Source organism: Saccostrea cucullata, unplaced genomic scaffold, assembly GCF_032062105.1.
Source record: "Saccostrea cucullata isolate Sc308-1 unplaced genomic scaffold, CSIRO_AGI_Scuc_v1 ctg435, whole genome shotgun sequence".
Classification (NCBI taxonomy): Eukaryota; Metazoa; Mollusca; class Bivalvia; order Ostreida; family Ostreidae; genus Saccostrea; species Saccostrea cuccullata.
The window spans coordinates 1-14,842 of NW_026921569.1; the positions used below are offsets into that span (position 1 = coordinate 1).

At 32.2% G+C, this 14,842-nt stretch overlaps 1 protein-coding gene across 2 annotated transcripts; it reads left to right on the forward strand.

The window, feature by feature from the left end:
• Window positions 1-1,544: 1,544 nt before the first annotated feature.
• LOC134260370 (uncharacterized) lies at window positions 1,545-8,315 on the forward strand. 2 transcript variants are annotated; one of them, XM_062742941.1, is made up of 6 exons: window positions 1,548-1,764; window positions 1,954-2,088; window positions 2,625-2,669; window positions 3,793-3,919; window positions 4,051-4,144; window positions 4,664-8,312. In XM_062742941.1, exons 2-6 carry the CDS (start codon window positions 2,001-2,003, stop codon window positions 4,988-4,990), a joined length of 681 nt encoding a protein of 226 aa, XP_062598925.1. In that variant the 5' UTR covers window positions 1,548-1,764; window positions 1,954-2,000; the 3' UTR covers window positions 4,991-8,312. The 2 variants fall into 2 exon arrangements, with proteins under 2 accessions (XP_062598926.1, XP_062598925.1); XM_062742942.1 differs by lacking the exon at window positions 2,625-2,669 and having other exon boundaries at window positions 1,545-1,764; window positions 4,664-8,315.
• The last annotated feature ends 6,527 nt before the right edge of the window (window positions 8,316-14,842 follow it).

A 14,842-nucleotide genomic window follows, 5' to 3' on the forward strand; every position in this document is an offset into this window, starting at 1 on the left:
ACTACTTAAAATGGTTTACGAATTCCTTTGCACTAATGGAATGAGAAGTGTTCTAAATTAGTAGCAGACATTGTTGAAGGTTTTTTACCTCTACGGCTTACGGTTTCGGAGGAGTAGCGATAACAAGGGTTTACACTGAAGGGGGCACTAACTTTTAGAGGGGTCAATCTTAGGGGACAAGAATGAAATCTCTGAAATGGTTTTAAGAGTACATATTGAAGATGCAAAGATGTTTAGAATTTGGTTTAGAACAAAAGAGCTATTAAAAATGCTTAATTTTACATATTTTGAATGACCTTGACCTTTGACCTTGACCTAGATTTTAAGGTCAAAGGTCAATGAATCTTTTGCAGTTGGTCCCATGTCTATACGCCTTGTCGTTTTAGAAAAGTTCTTGATATTCGTAAACATTGCAAACATTCAGGGGCAATAATTTGTTATAAGAGCTTACGAATCCTTTCGCAATGTTTGATTGGAGAGTCTACTAAATTAGTCGTAAACATTAATTTAGGTTTGGAATCTCTGCGGTTTACGGTTTTGGAGAAGTAGCGATAACAGACATTTCTTGCGAAAGGGGCAATAACTTCGAAAGGGGTCAAAGTTCTAACATAGGGGGTCGTTTTTCAGAATAACTTTTTATATCCAGTATCATGAACTATAAAGTTTTCCGATAAGTCTTACGGTGTCAAAACATAAGGTGAGAAATAAAATAAAAAACAGAAGCATTTCAAGAGGTCTTTCCACAGAAAGGTGGAAAGACCTAATTAAGTAAGCAATGTTCGTTACTATGAAGACATATGCCAAGGCCTGTAAAATACTGATAAACGATAGAATAATTGTGCTGTACTTTATTTCTATTCAAAACCTATACGTACAAAATGAATTCAAAATCTCGGCATTTTCTTGATAGTAATTAAATCATAATGGTGACGAATTATTTGCAGCTGCTATTTTAAAAGGAAAAAAAGCTAAAATATACAATTAAGGAACTAAAAATGCACATTCAATATTAAAATGAATTTATTTATCAAATTTATACAATTAAATAGATTAAGCATTCTTTGAGATTTTAAATGCAAATTAGATAACTTGGCGCAAATACCCTGGTAATTAAATTTTAAGTTTTTTTCTGTGATTAGACTTAGCTTCTTCTCTTCATTTTTTAAACAAATGGATTGAATTTTACGGTTAAAAACACACTGATAACGCATTTAAAATTCATTGAGAGAAGACCCACAAACAAAACTAATTAATGAAAAGCGGCTTGAAAGGAGCCGAGTTATGCATTATTTGATTCGTGCGGCTATATATATTTAGGTCCATATTCAAATAAATCAAAACGTATTCAACCCAATATTTGCTCTTTTTACATTCACCTACAACATAGTCAACGCCTAGATTTTTTAAAAAGAATTGGAAAAAAAATATATTTTTAATTCTTATTATGAGCCACTATTCCTGCCGAATCGCCATCTATTTATTTTGGTCAAAAATTGGACTTATTGTTGGCTTTCTATATAATCTAAGTTCATTTGCAAGATCTATTATAATTTTTAGTAATATCTATTTCGAGAATCTTTTAAAACATTCAACGTATTCCTTTTGTGTATGCACAAAATATTTCTTTTGAAGCTGACATCTCAGATGATTTGTGTACGTCACATGAAGCGTGCAGAGGGGAAAAAATATGTTCAATAAAAGGACAAGTCGGCATTTGTACCTGCAAATCTGGGTTCATAGGGTTCGGAAACGACTGTCTAAAGGGTAAAGTCCGAGCATTGCTTTTTAAAATTCAGGGGTATAAAATATTGCAATAATACCCGATTTATAAATCTTTGAAATATTTAAGAGGATTTCATTACGTACTCGTATTTAAAAAAAAAAACATTTTTACAGAAAAAAAACATCTTTATTTCTATATATTTTTGAATAACGCAAATTTTTGTTTACCAGGAAACTTAAGTCTGAATGAATCATGCCAGCGAAATGAGCAGTGTTCTATGGTACTTGGCTCTGTTTGTGAAAACAACACATGTGCCTGTAGAGATGGCTATGTCTCATTTAACGATGACTCCGAATGTTCTCTGCGTATGTACATTTGAATCGACTAGTATATCTATTTAATAATTTTGAAAGCCTTATAAAGTTGCATGATTTTCAAATTCGCGCTTATTTTCTGTTATTTTAAAAATTATTATTAAATTGATTAAGTCAGTACTTTATATTAATTGTATTGTTTCCATTTTGTTTAAATTATTTAGATCATACATTGTTATGGTTTTTTTTCAGAAAAAAAGGTGAAGCTTGATTGCATATATGTTTAGAATATTCAAAAGAATTTGAGAAAATTAAGAATCCAAATCTATTGACCATGTTTGGGGTCTATGATGTTTTTTTTTCTCGAACAGACCGTTTCACGCTAACTGTGGCACTGCTCTTTTGCAGAACAAATGATACAGTTTGGTGAAATATGACGTAAAAGTAATTGTTAAAGATACGTCTTTTAATTATCTGTCAATAAAAACTTCGCCAAACGTTATAAGTTTGCACTGCAAAAGTGTAGTACCGCACTAACCGTGAAAGGGCTAATTAATGATTTTCACAAAAAGTATACTTGCTTACAGCGCTGCCAGGTAGCAATTCTCAAGCAAATGTCCAAGACCAAACAGGTATCAAAATTCACGATTTTGTATTACTTTCCATTTGGTATTTAAGTTTAACCTGTAAAAATACATACATTCTAGGCTCCAGTTTAAATATTTTTTCATTGAAAATAATCGAATAGTCGAACAGGTTAAAAGATATGGTAAGGGAGTTTAAGTAAACTTAAACTTAATCATAGTAATGCTTGATTAAAGATGTATTTAATTTGAACATATTTTTTATGCAATAAATACATAAATGGGTTGGGCAGCAGGGATAGCCTATATAACCCCTCTCCACATAAAAGGTACTTGGACACAGATTTGAAGTTAATATTTTCTCATTTTTTTCTGTATAATATCACGATTCATATATTTTAATAGCATTTCACACAAAAATTAAAAATCTTATTTCATTTACAGTTATAAAACTTCAAATTTTTTGGCGGGTTTGATTTACACATCCTTGCACTTTAACAAATTTAACTTTATTCTTAATCCTTAGGAAAAGTGGCAATTTTGATGTGTTCTAATGAGAAATATTAAAACTTTTATCAAGAAAAATAATTTTATTCGGAGTAGAACTGTTAGAAAGCAAAACATCTTCACAAGTATCGTCATTCCGTATTAAGAGATGCGTACAGAGTTCAGCAAATCGAGCACACTCGTGTTATGTACACAGTTTTTGTAAACAGGGCTCGAGTTCTGTTATTGTTTATATTTAGAATTCACCGGGTGCGTTCAATCGTAACAGTATGTTTACCACAACTGCACGGACTGGCAATCTATTATGTGTTTGTTTTGCTTTCGAACGTGTCTACTCTGAATTTTCTGGATTATAGTATTAATATTTTTCATTTATACAAAACAAGATTGCCACTTTTCCTAAGGATTAAGAATAAAATTAAATTCGTGAGAGTGCAAGGATATGTCAATCAAACCCGCCGAAAAATTTGAAATTGCAATATCTTTTAAAATTTTTAATTAATTTTTGTGTGAAATGCTATTAAAATATATAAGTCGTAATATTATAGAGAAAATAATAACTTCAAATCTGTGTCCAAGTACCTTTAATTAAAGATGAACATTTCACGAAATAATTGAATTAAATAAATAAAATTTCTTGTAAATAGAGCTATTATCCTTGCAGAAGATAGAGTGGTCGGGTTGATGGTTGGAGCTGTTTTTGGAGGCCTTATCTTGGGGATTGTCCTTACTGTCCTCGGAGTCATCTGCTACAAAAATATACGAAATGGGAAACCTAAAAATGCCAAAAAGTATAAAGCCTGGCAGTGTTTTGGTTTTTCGTTTTTTAATTTAATATACAGATAAGTTTGTGTATTGGTTTTTTCCTGAAAGGTTTTACTGATGTTCGAAATCAAATTACAATTTTCATTTCTTTAATTAGGGATGACCAGACGGCTGTAGTTTTTAACAACACTTCTTATGAAACTGAAAGAGGAGCAGATCAGAATCGTTTTGCCGAGCAACGAACAAATGAGGTGAGAAATATACAGAATATTGAATAAATTAAATTTTACATCATTTTAAAGATACTAGTATTCGCTGAAGCCTAGATGGGCCCACCTTTTCAAACATAATTATTTTGTTAAACTCATCCTTAGATTGCAATTTTCTTAGTTCATTTACTTAATTTTAATTTTTTTTTTGGAAATTCAATAACATGTAATTTCTAAATTTAATGCACTTTTGATTACAATCGCATCGCCTTTAAACTGCTATAGTTGCATTTCCTAGAACAAACAAAGAAAGGTCTTTTTAGAGACTTGAATTTTCGTTTTTGGTAGTTTCGGGTTGTACTTTAACTGTTTTGATATATAAGAATTAATTTTTGATTCTTTTCAAAATAAATAAAGAAAAAAGGCTTTAACAAGATTATATGCAGACAATCCAGCCAGTTTTGCCTGGTTCCGTCGTTAAACGTAGTTTTACTCAATGGCATCAGAACATATTACACCAAATAAAGCAAGCATATTTCATTAAACATTTTTGCTTTCCAGAAACAGATTGTAAATGTGCCACCGTTTGCTCATTCCGTTGATTTACCAGGAACAAAAAACGCGCGCACCCATCATGGAAATAAAAGTTCGATGATGAAAAGTTATGACGTAAATGATGACGTATACAACCATCTGCATGAAAAGGAAGAGGATTCCGAAAATGATGAAACTTACGACCACGCCCATGGAAACATAAACAGTGCCATGGATGATAGTGATTACAGCAATCTCAACACAGGGATAAGATATAAGGAACCTGATGTTTCTGCTGCTGAAGTTAACGATTATGATGACAGAGAGCCGCCTGGTGATTACTGTGCACTATAAAAGCAGTAAAGATGTACATGAATATTCATGTGCAAAATTACTTCTGTGCCTAGTCCGAGTCACACATTTTATTTCTGAAACTGTTTGTTGCCTTACATTAACTTTAGAGACTTTACGCAGGCATAACACAAATAGTGAAAGAGATGTACAATTAAATGTTAAATGTACAATTCCAATCATAATAATGATTGATTTTATAATAATTTTTTATAGCGTTTTTTCTCGCATAATTGCTACTCAATGTGCTTTACAATACATTATTACCCCAGCAGACCATAACAATCCAGAATCTTTCTCAGTGAAAGCTGCCTTTAAGGCGCTAGAACGCTAACATTCTGACAATATCTTTCACTGTCTATAGCCAGGTACCCCTTATTACACTTGGATGGAGTGAGGAAATTCGTGAAAAGTGCCTTTTCCAAGGACAAAACCTCGAATTGCCTTGGTCCGGATTCGAACTCACAACCTTTTGTTTGGAGTTCGGCACCTTAACCACTAGACTACCGACGCTATCGCTTGGATAACATAGGAAAAACAATTTTCAATGATTTTTCTTTCTTAAGTTTGTGCGCTCTTAAGGCACAGATTCATTTGACTACATTTTTGGTATGATCTTTCGAGTCGGGGATCTTCATTTCTTCTCCTTTTATAATGCTGAACAGATTTTTTTTGCCTTGAAATATTAGGTTATTTACGTTGATAATTACATATAAGTCATGCCTTTTCAATCAATTCTTCAGGATCAACTCTGCAAGGTGTTGGTAATACCGTGCAGCCCAGAAAAAAAAACACGAACATTCGAACGCTATTTGCTTTTCTCTTTAACATTTTAATAAAATATTTTTGTTTTACCTGTATTGCCAATAATTGCTATTCACACACTTTCTGTCACGTTTCATCAGCTTTCTCATAATTCAATGAGTTTTTGCAATAACTCAATGATTTTAGTTGCGTATTAATAAAAATTATTAAAACTATAATCCAGAAAATTCAGATTGGAAATGTGAGAAAGTTAAAACACTCACCGGTATTGTCATTCCGTGCTCAGTGATGTGTGAACAGTTTAACAAATGTAACACACCTAGTTTAAACGATTAACAGAGCTCGTGTCCTGTTTAGAAGAAGAGTAAACGTTTTCCGGGTGTGTTCCTTTTGCTATGTTAAATTCTGCACACATCGCTGATGATGGAATGACAAGCGCCCTGCTTAAGGAGGAATGCCATTGCATACACTGGTTTTTCATTAATCTTTAAAACACCCCCATTGAGTAATGGTTTCAGCAATGAAAGCCCAATGTTATCTCTTTTGCACATTTTCAGAAAAAATGCAAAAAATATTATATTTGCAAATTAGGGGCTTACGGTTTAATATTTGCTGTAAATAGATACGTGATATTAATGGTTTTAAGAAAATGGTGTGACGAAAGACTGGATAGACATTTTCACTTTCTAATAAAAAAAATAATGAAAATTAAACATTATTATTGAATTTTTATTAAACCTATTGTCAAAATCTTTAAACTAGTCATAAGGAGAGAAAACATCTTAGTCATATTAAAAAAAATTGCTTTTTTTTGAGAAAATAACTTATAAAATTTTGCCAATTCACATCGCAATTAAACATATCCCAACACGAATTTAAAAAAAAATGAAAATAAATAACATAATTAAAAGAATAATGGTTTGATTATGTATACTTCAGGTTAAAAATTAACTAAACTTGACAATAATATAGATTTTTATGTTGTTAATACATAACGAAAGCAATACATTATTATTTATTTAATTCATTTTTTATAATGGGGATCAATTTAATTTTGATCCGGTTTGGTCCAAATCCTAGGAAATATTCTCAAAAATTTTGCAATTTTATTTATCTTTTTCTTATGATTAATTGGCACGTTCTCCACATTTATGCATAAATTTATGAAGATTTAAACATTAGATTAAAATGAATATACATAGATAATGTGTTTTATTTTCATAAATGATTTTTATATGAAAAAGATTAAAATGCCTATCCAGCTTTTCATTACATATTTTATTAAATATTCATATAGTGGATCTATTTACAGGAACTGTTAAATCGTAAAGGTTCTTTGTTATAAATTAAACATTTTTCAAATTTTCTCTGAAAAATGCCAAAAAAAAAAAAATCATTTGAAAAATGGACCATTACAGGAGTGTCTCTCCTCCACTATAGCCATAGTATTTTTAACTACTGTTCCAATGATTATGATAATAATATAAATAATAATTATCTTGACATTCGAGTTTTCTTTCAAATGTTCGTGCACCTTACATACCATATTCAAAAGATTTGATTTTTTTTTTGGTGCCGGGGAAACGTCGATTTTTTACCATCAGGACATTTTTTCACTAGATCTGTTGTAAAAGAATTTTTCTCAATTTATTTAAGAGAAATTGCTAAAAAAAATTATTGAACCCGTATAATCAATGCAATAAAAAGAAACCAATTCTCAAAGAGAAAAGACTGTTTATTTCTTTTTCTCTTCCTTCCTCTATTGGATTTAATTCTAATCAACTAAAGCGGAGACACTTCGTGGAGGATTCCATTGTAAGTAATAATGATAATAAATAAATTTAAAAAAAACTATAACAATAATGGCGTATTGATAAATCAACAACTTAATTTTCCTAAATTTATATTTAGAGTGTAATATAAACTGTGTCCTAGCGAGTTAATAAGAATTTTCAGATTACGTTTACTACTGTACAATTAAAACATATTCATGACATCGCGTCAAAATTCTTCGTAAAATCTCGACGTTCTGCTATAAAAGGTACTGTATTCCTCGTTATATTTTTCCAGTGCATACGTTTAAGTCAGGTTCATCAATTATATATCATTTGCAATTGGTTCTAAAAATTCTAACCTTTTCAAAATGTTTTGAATGGAGCATGTGTGACAGCCGGCATTTTTGGCCAATACCGTACTTTGTTCTTATCAAAATCAATTGGAAGGGTGGTTAATAATTATTTGTAAACATATTGTATGTTGTTCAAGTATTACTCATATCAAGACAAGATATGTTTGGGTCTTTGGAATCTCTTATAATAAGTGATTAAAAAGACGCATTAGTACATGTAAATGCGGTTATAAATATTTACGCTATTTTTTTTTTTTTACTTTTAATCAATAAATTGTATCAATGCTAAAAATAATTATACAAATTTCCAAATTGCATGTGTATCAAATTTAATTGCGGAGTAGTGTATTACAAACGATTTTAAGGTCATATAAGAGGAGGAGCAACAAAATCGATAGAATTAATAATAATCAGTCAGCAGAGGTTAAAAATATTTTTTTAATTTCTTGTTTTTCATTCATGTATTTTAAACATACTATTCTGCTCTTATATTTTTCATCATTGTAATATAAATTTTTTTTTATCTTTAAGATTTCAAAAAGGATGGGACGCATCAAAATAATTGTGTTAATTGTGGCGATCCAACTTGTTTCTGGACACAAGCCGTTTTTAGAATATTTGAAAACACAGGCGAGCAATATGGAGAAAGGATTAGACTCGGTCATCAAAGGAGGTGAATATGGTCATACTGGTCAGGGTAAGTTTTCGAAGTATTGAATTTTATGGGATTTTTATTGACAAAAAGGAATAATAAACAACCGAAATAATATACAATTGCATTACATAATATTACAGCGTATATACAATATCATATTCGTCACATATCAATTATATTTGCCCTTCACACTTGCAAACAATTTTTCCTCCATTTAAAATCGTCAAGACACGTGTTTTTATACGAATTATTATCTCATTGAATGTGCGCTGTTTAAGATTTGTCCTCTCGCAAAAAGGGCGAAAATGGTGAAATAGAAGGGAGCGCTAGAACCTTTTTCGCTATATACTTTATACCGTATATCAGGATTTTTCCGCGTGTATGCAATTTCCGCTTTGTTCGCGACGAGTTCTGAAGTTCTGAATCGCGGAAAATAAACCAGTGTAAATTTAATACAAAATTATCTTGTAGTAGAATTATTTCTTAATGCTTATATCGTAGAGGGTAGAAATAGCGGGATCAGAGGACATGCGCAAGATACCGGTAATAGGTATAAGCTCTAATTGTTTGTTTACTAAATGACAAACCAGCTAATTATATGGGTCACGTTTCTTGTGAGAAGCTATTAAAACTAATTATACCTGAGCTGCTAGTCAGTTTGGAAATTAAATGAACTATGGACGTGTAAATCTTAAAAAAATAATATCTGTGGATTTCATAGTTTTTACGCAACACAGATGTGTAATCAGCTGAGCGGGTCTTCAGATATTGACGAGTTGAAGGTCGATCGATCTATTTCTCACCCGTATGAAGTAACAGAAGTTTAATAACTTTACATTTTACATCCAATTTCTTCATTGGCTTAATATAATCACTGCTACTTTGAAATAGTGAATATTTGATTCTCGTAAATTTAATATACTCATTTTGGTTCTGATTCGCGGAAAAAAAACATGACGCGGAAAAAAACCTGATAGGGGACGCATTCCTATACGGTATTGTTAATAAACATGGAATGAACATTACACCATCATAACAAAAAGTAAATAATTTATTTTTAATGTTCCAGGCAGTGTTGCATTTTCGGCTTACCAGTCAACATCCAAAAATTACAAGTAACACGAGACATGGATCTACATGTATGACACAGTTCTTGTAAACGATGCTAATGCATACAACAAAGCAACAGGAACCTTTACAGCGCCTTCTGGTGGCATATATGTGTTTACCTGGGCAACATTGACTGAGCCGGGTAAAGCAGCACATCCTTACCTGAGAGTTAATGGTAATTATAAAGGATGGACTGCATTTAACAATAAGCACACATCACAGCAAGTCTGGAGTAGCGGTTCGAACACGATAGTTGTCCGTCTGAAGAAAGGAGACAAGGTTAACGTGGCTTCCGGGTACCTCGCTGCTTATACAAGAGAAAAACTTTCTTCATTTTCTGGATGGAAGATTTATTGAACTTTCTCTCCAAAGAGAATTAATGTGTGTCTGATATAAGAGTTTTCCCTTAATATTTTATTCAATCAGTGTTAAATATGTATAAAGTACAAAATAAAATACATTCTTGAATAGTCGGGTGATTTATTTTATTTATATTTGGCCAAGTAGGTCTCACTTATCTTTTTCCAGTACCTATACCAGTAAAGAACCAACTTTGGTCCTCGGGCCTTCAGTCCTTTGGGTGAAATTAGGGTCTCAAGCTGTGCATGGTGCAATATGGAAAGATAGCCAATGCAATGATATTGTATACATGTATCATGAAGACAAATGCTGAGGACATTTTATTTTAGGTATAAGGTCCTTATTAACTCACTGAATTGTCTACGGATTTTCCTCCAACTAGTTTTCCTGATCATGTCTACGGCGATGTGCCATGGTCGGCAGGGGATGCTCACCAGTACTCCTCCACACCTGATCCACATCTGAGGTCGTATAAATTTGCTCTGCTTCTGATTTTTTATTGTATCAATGGAATTTGAGCTTGAATACTGGTCATCATCTTGTCACCTGCGTGGTGCAGTGGTTAGAGCGTCTGCTCTAGAGTCGCGAAGTAAGGAGTCAATCCTTACGTCGCGGGTTCGAATCCCACTGCGGGACGTGGAGACCGGTCTTTCGGATGAGACCGTATAAACCAAGGCCCCGTGTCGCAGTAGGTGCTGGAACGAAAAAGATCCCTCACTGCTCAAAGGCCCTGAGTGCCGAGCATAGGACAAAATTTGTAGCCCTCCACCGGCAAGTGGTGGCGTCTCCATATGAGGGAAAAATTCTCAAGAGGGACGTTAAACAATATACAATCAATCAATCAACTGATCATCATATTCATATATTTAATGTTTGTATTTTTCTCTATATATTTGGTATATCATGTATACGACCAGGAAAACATGAAAAAATAGGTCTGTTGAGACACAGAGCCGATATTTAAGAAATAAGGTATCATTCTAAAACATCTATCGGGATATAAATACGGGTTGGTCACGAGATTGAATTCCATAAAGCCCGAAGGGCTTTATGATGAATTTAATCTCGTACCAACCCGTATTTATAGCCCGACAGATGTTTAAAATGATACTTTATTACTTATGTTTACATGTGTAACTTTTTCATACCTTATATTTGCCTGATTTTGAATTTTATCATGTGAGAATGCATTTTTTTTTCAAACTCAACGGCAAGTATGTAATCAACTGAATGTACGTCGACCCTTTATGGCGTCACTGAGAAATTACGTCAAAGGATTATCCATACGCACATCTATGACCTATTGACCCGTACCTGTATTTAAACAGTTATAGATACTCATTCCTTTCAATAGTGTTATATAAAGGAAAACATTTGCAAATGTAAATATATAAATATAAAGGTTATCTGTTGAAAATTTTATATTGGAATATAAGAAAGGGATTTTTTTCTGAGAATGATAAATTTGAAATCTTTGGAAAGTGAGTGAGAATTTTATTTTTTTAGACAAAATTTTTCACTCAATCCGTTTCTAAAATAACAATAAATAGTACTAGTTCAGTCTGAGTCCGCAAATCTATTTTGATTTTGTATTATAATCTTTAAAAATCTTTACAAGACATAGCTGTCGTCAAAATGTAAGGTGGTCGTCGGAATGCACACACGGAATTGACATCATATTTCTTTGGGTATAATTAAAATCCCTGTTAACTAAAAATAAAAGAAACCAAAGTATGTGAGACGTCTGTTTGATACATTTTACAAGAAAAAGTCGTAACTTAATAACTTACTTCATGATTAACCGGATGACTCTATTTTTATCGTCAACGAGGTTTATGTCTTTCAATACATTCAAGAGCTCCTCTATGTAGGAGCAATATTTAATAGTAGCAGACACTATTTTCTAAAGGAAAATTAGAAGAGAAATGAGTCATTTTGAAGCTTTTATACCTTAAACTTAAAAATGTACCAAATTAATGACGTTGTTTTTCCAGAAAGGTCCTACTTCATGCCATATTCTTTAATGATTAATCATATTCATCTACTAAACTATAATTAAAGCCAATTTCATAACTTTTTAAGAACATTAAATTTCTAGGGTACAATAAAGCTCAAACGGTAACTTCTTTTTAAACATCTATACGGCTTTTCTTTGCATATTTTAATTGGTATTCATGTGATGCATTCAACTACAGCAAATGTTTTACAAGAAAGCATATTGTTTGTATGGAAAGCCGTAGAGTTTGGATGTAAATATTTTTTTTCATTTCTTTGAAAAATACAAAAAAAAAAAAAAAATCCTATTAAATAACTAAAAGCTAATCTCAGTCCTTAAATGCTGAAACCATTGTTTAAAAGGGTTGTCTGAGATTTAGGAAACAAAAAGTTGGTGTGACATTCCTCCTTAAGTTAATAAAAGAAGAATATCAAGTCGTCGCTTCGCAAATTTTATTGTTTATTCAATGACTTTGCCTGCAAGTCAGTCTACTATTAATTAAAATGCTGAATGACGTCGAATCAGCATTAATATTTTGTTCACAATTTACCTTAACTGGTATTAATTGCATGAGATATACACATATTCATATTCGTTTTTACACTATTCTTATGTAAGCGGAAATCTGACTCGTTCACTCAGTAGCCATCAAATTGGGCGATCAAGCTTTTTTAAGTACACTTACGAGGGCCGTTTAAAAATTGCGCGGACTTATTGCACAGAAAAAAAATAATTTGGCAAAGTGTCACACATAATATTAAAGAATCTTTACTTTTGAGGTCTTCAAAATTTCATATCAAAATGTTGTACACTGATATTAATTTTAAATGATTTATTATGACATATCAATAAGTCACGGAGCAGAAAAATCTTCGACCTTACGGATTTTATAAAAAAAAAAACATTAGCTTTCATTATCTCAACATTTTCTCAAGAATTCTTGTATAGACAATTTAACTTACCTTATCTACTCAGATACCCCATTTCCTGTCAAGTGTAAAACCAATAACCAAAACAAACATAAAAAGTATTTCTTTTTTTTTTGTTTTAAAACCAAAAACTGCAGATACTTATCAGATATAGTGTGGCATTGGTGACTCTCAATCACGTTCTTTACAGTCCCGATATAGTTTTCGTCGATCGATTATCTTCTTGTGGTCCTCACATGTAGCCTTTTTACAGAGGTACATGTATAACGGTTTAAATTCAAATATGCTATTAGTAGATAAATGTCACGAATATCCAAGTTTACCACATATTTAATTATGCATATCTTGGATCTATGTTAGCGATCTCCTGGGCATTACACATAATTTGACAAAAAGGCGATGCTACGTCAATTCAGGAAACGTCATTTTCAGAGTCGTTTTCACAGGCATCAAATCGGAGAAAAATCACTATATTTCTGTTAGTACTTCAAATATCATCCCAGAAATCTTAAAACATAATAATAGAATAGTATAAAGATTGTATACTGTTTAACGTCCCTCTCCAGAATATTTCACTGATATGGAGACGTCACCATTGCCGGTGAAGGGCTGCAGATTTAGACCTACCCTCGGCACTTACGGCCTTTTAGGAGGGAGGGATCTTTATCGTGTCACACCTGCTGTGACACGGGGCCTCGGTTTATACGGTCTCATTCGAAAGACCGCCCCATCTAGTCGCCTTTTACAACAAGCAAGGAGGTACAGAGGATCTATTCTAACGCGGATCCCCACGAGGGGAATAAGAGAAAGATAAATTTTAGAAAATCGTAGAATAATATCGCGAATTATAGAAAAATAATGAGTTTAATTTTGGATTCCGCATGTTTTTGTTTTAATTTTTTTGTCGTGCTCCGTACCTCTAAATCAGCGGTATCAACACAGCAATAAGTTTTGGTGATTTAAAAAAAAAGGGAAATTTTGCCCAAAATATATTGGAATCTTTGAGATACATATTTCTGTGAAATTTCATAATTATATGACGCCTGGAAAAGTAAATAATAGCAGAGTCCGCGTAATTTTTGAACGGTCCTTGTCCTATTACGTCCTACTACAGGAAACATTTAATTTTTTTGCTAAATTTATTTTTGTTAATTTGCTTATTTTTCATATTGACCAATGATGCAAAAAATCCTTTAGTAACCGAGTGGTTAATTGTTACTATGTTCAATTACACTTTTTTAAAAGTACAGTACAGAATTTCACGTTTTTCTAAGGAAACGTTTTATCTGTTTATCTTTTAAAAATCAGTTATTATTTAAATCAGATGCAGACTTTTATTCATTGCAATTCCATCTTCATTCTTTTCACAAATGGTTGTAACAGTCGATCAATTTCCACTTGTCATAAATTTCAATTTATTAAAAGACATGTATACCACTGGTAGATCCTCAAAGATTCCACTCGCAAAATATTTTACAATGATCAGTTTCTATGCCAAGATATACTACTGACAAAGAAATACGAACGCTAACTCTCGATTCCCGCCTATAAATTGCACCCTTTTAATTCAATATAAATGGCAATTTGGGCATAATGCCTCTGTTTGGTACAAAGAAAGGTTCAATGATAATTGACGACTTGTCTTCATACCAGCGCTTAATAGTAAATTATCCGTAATTCTACTTCTTTAAAAAAAGGGGTGGGTATCGAAATCGGACTTTCAAACTCACCATATTTTGAAATAGTCTTGGATATAATAAAAGACTGCATGTTTCCATTTAGGAAGAGTGCCGTGGCCGCTTTTTCGAACCCTCTAACTTTATCTAATTAACTCAAATCTTAAACTAAACCCATATTTTGTTATCTGTTTGGTACATAAGCGTGAACATGTATCCACATTTAATACTCGTAA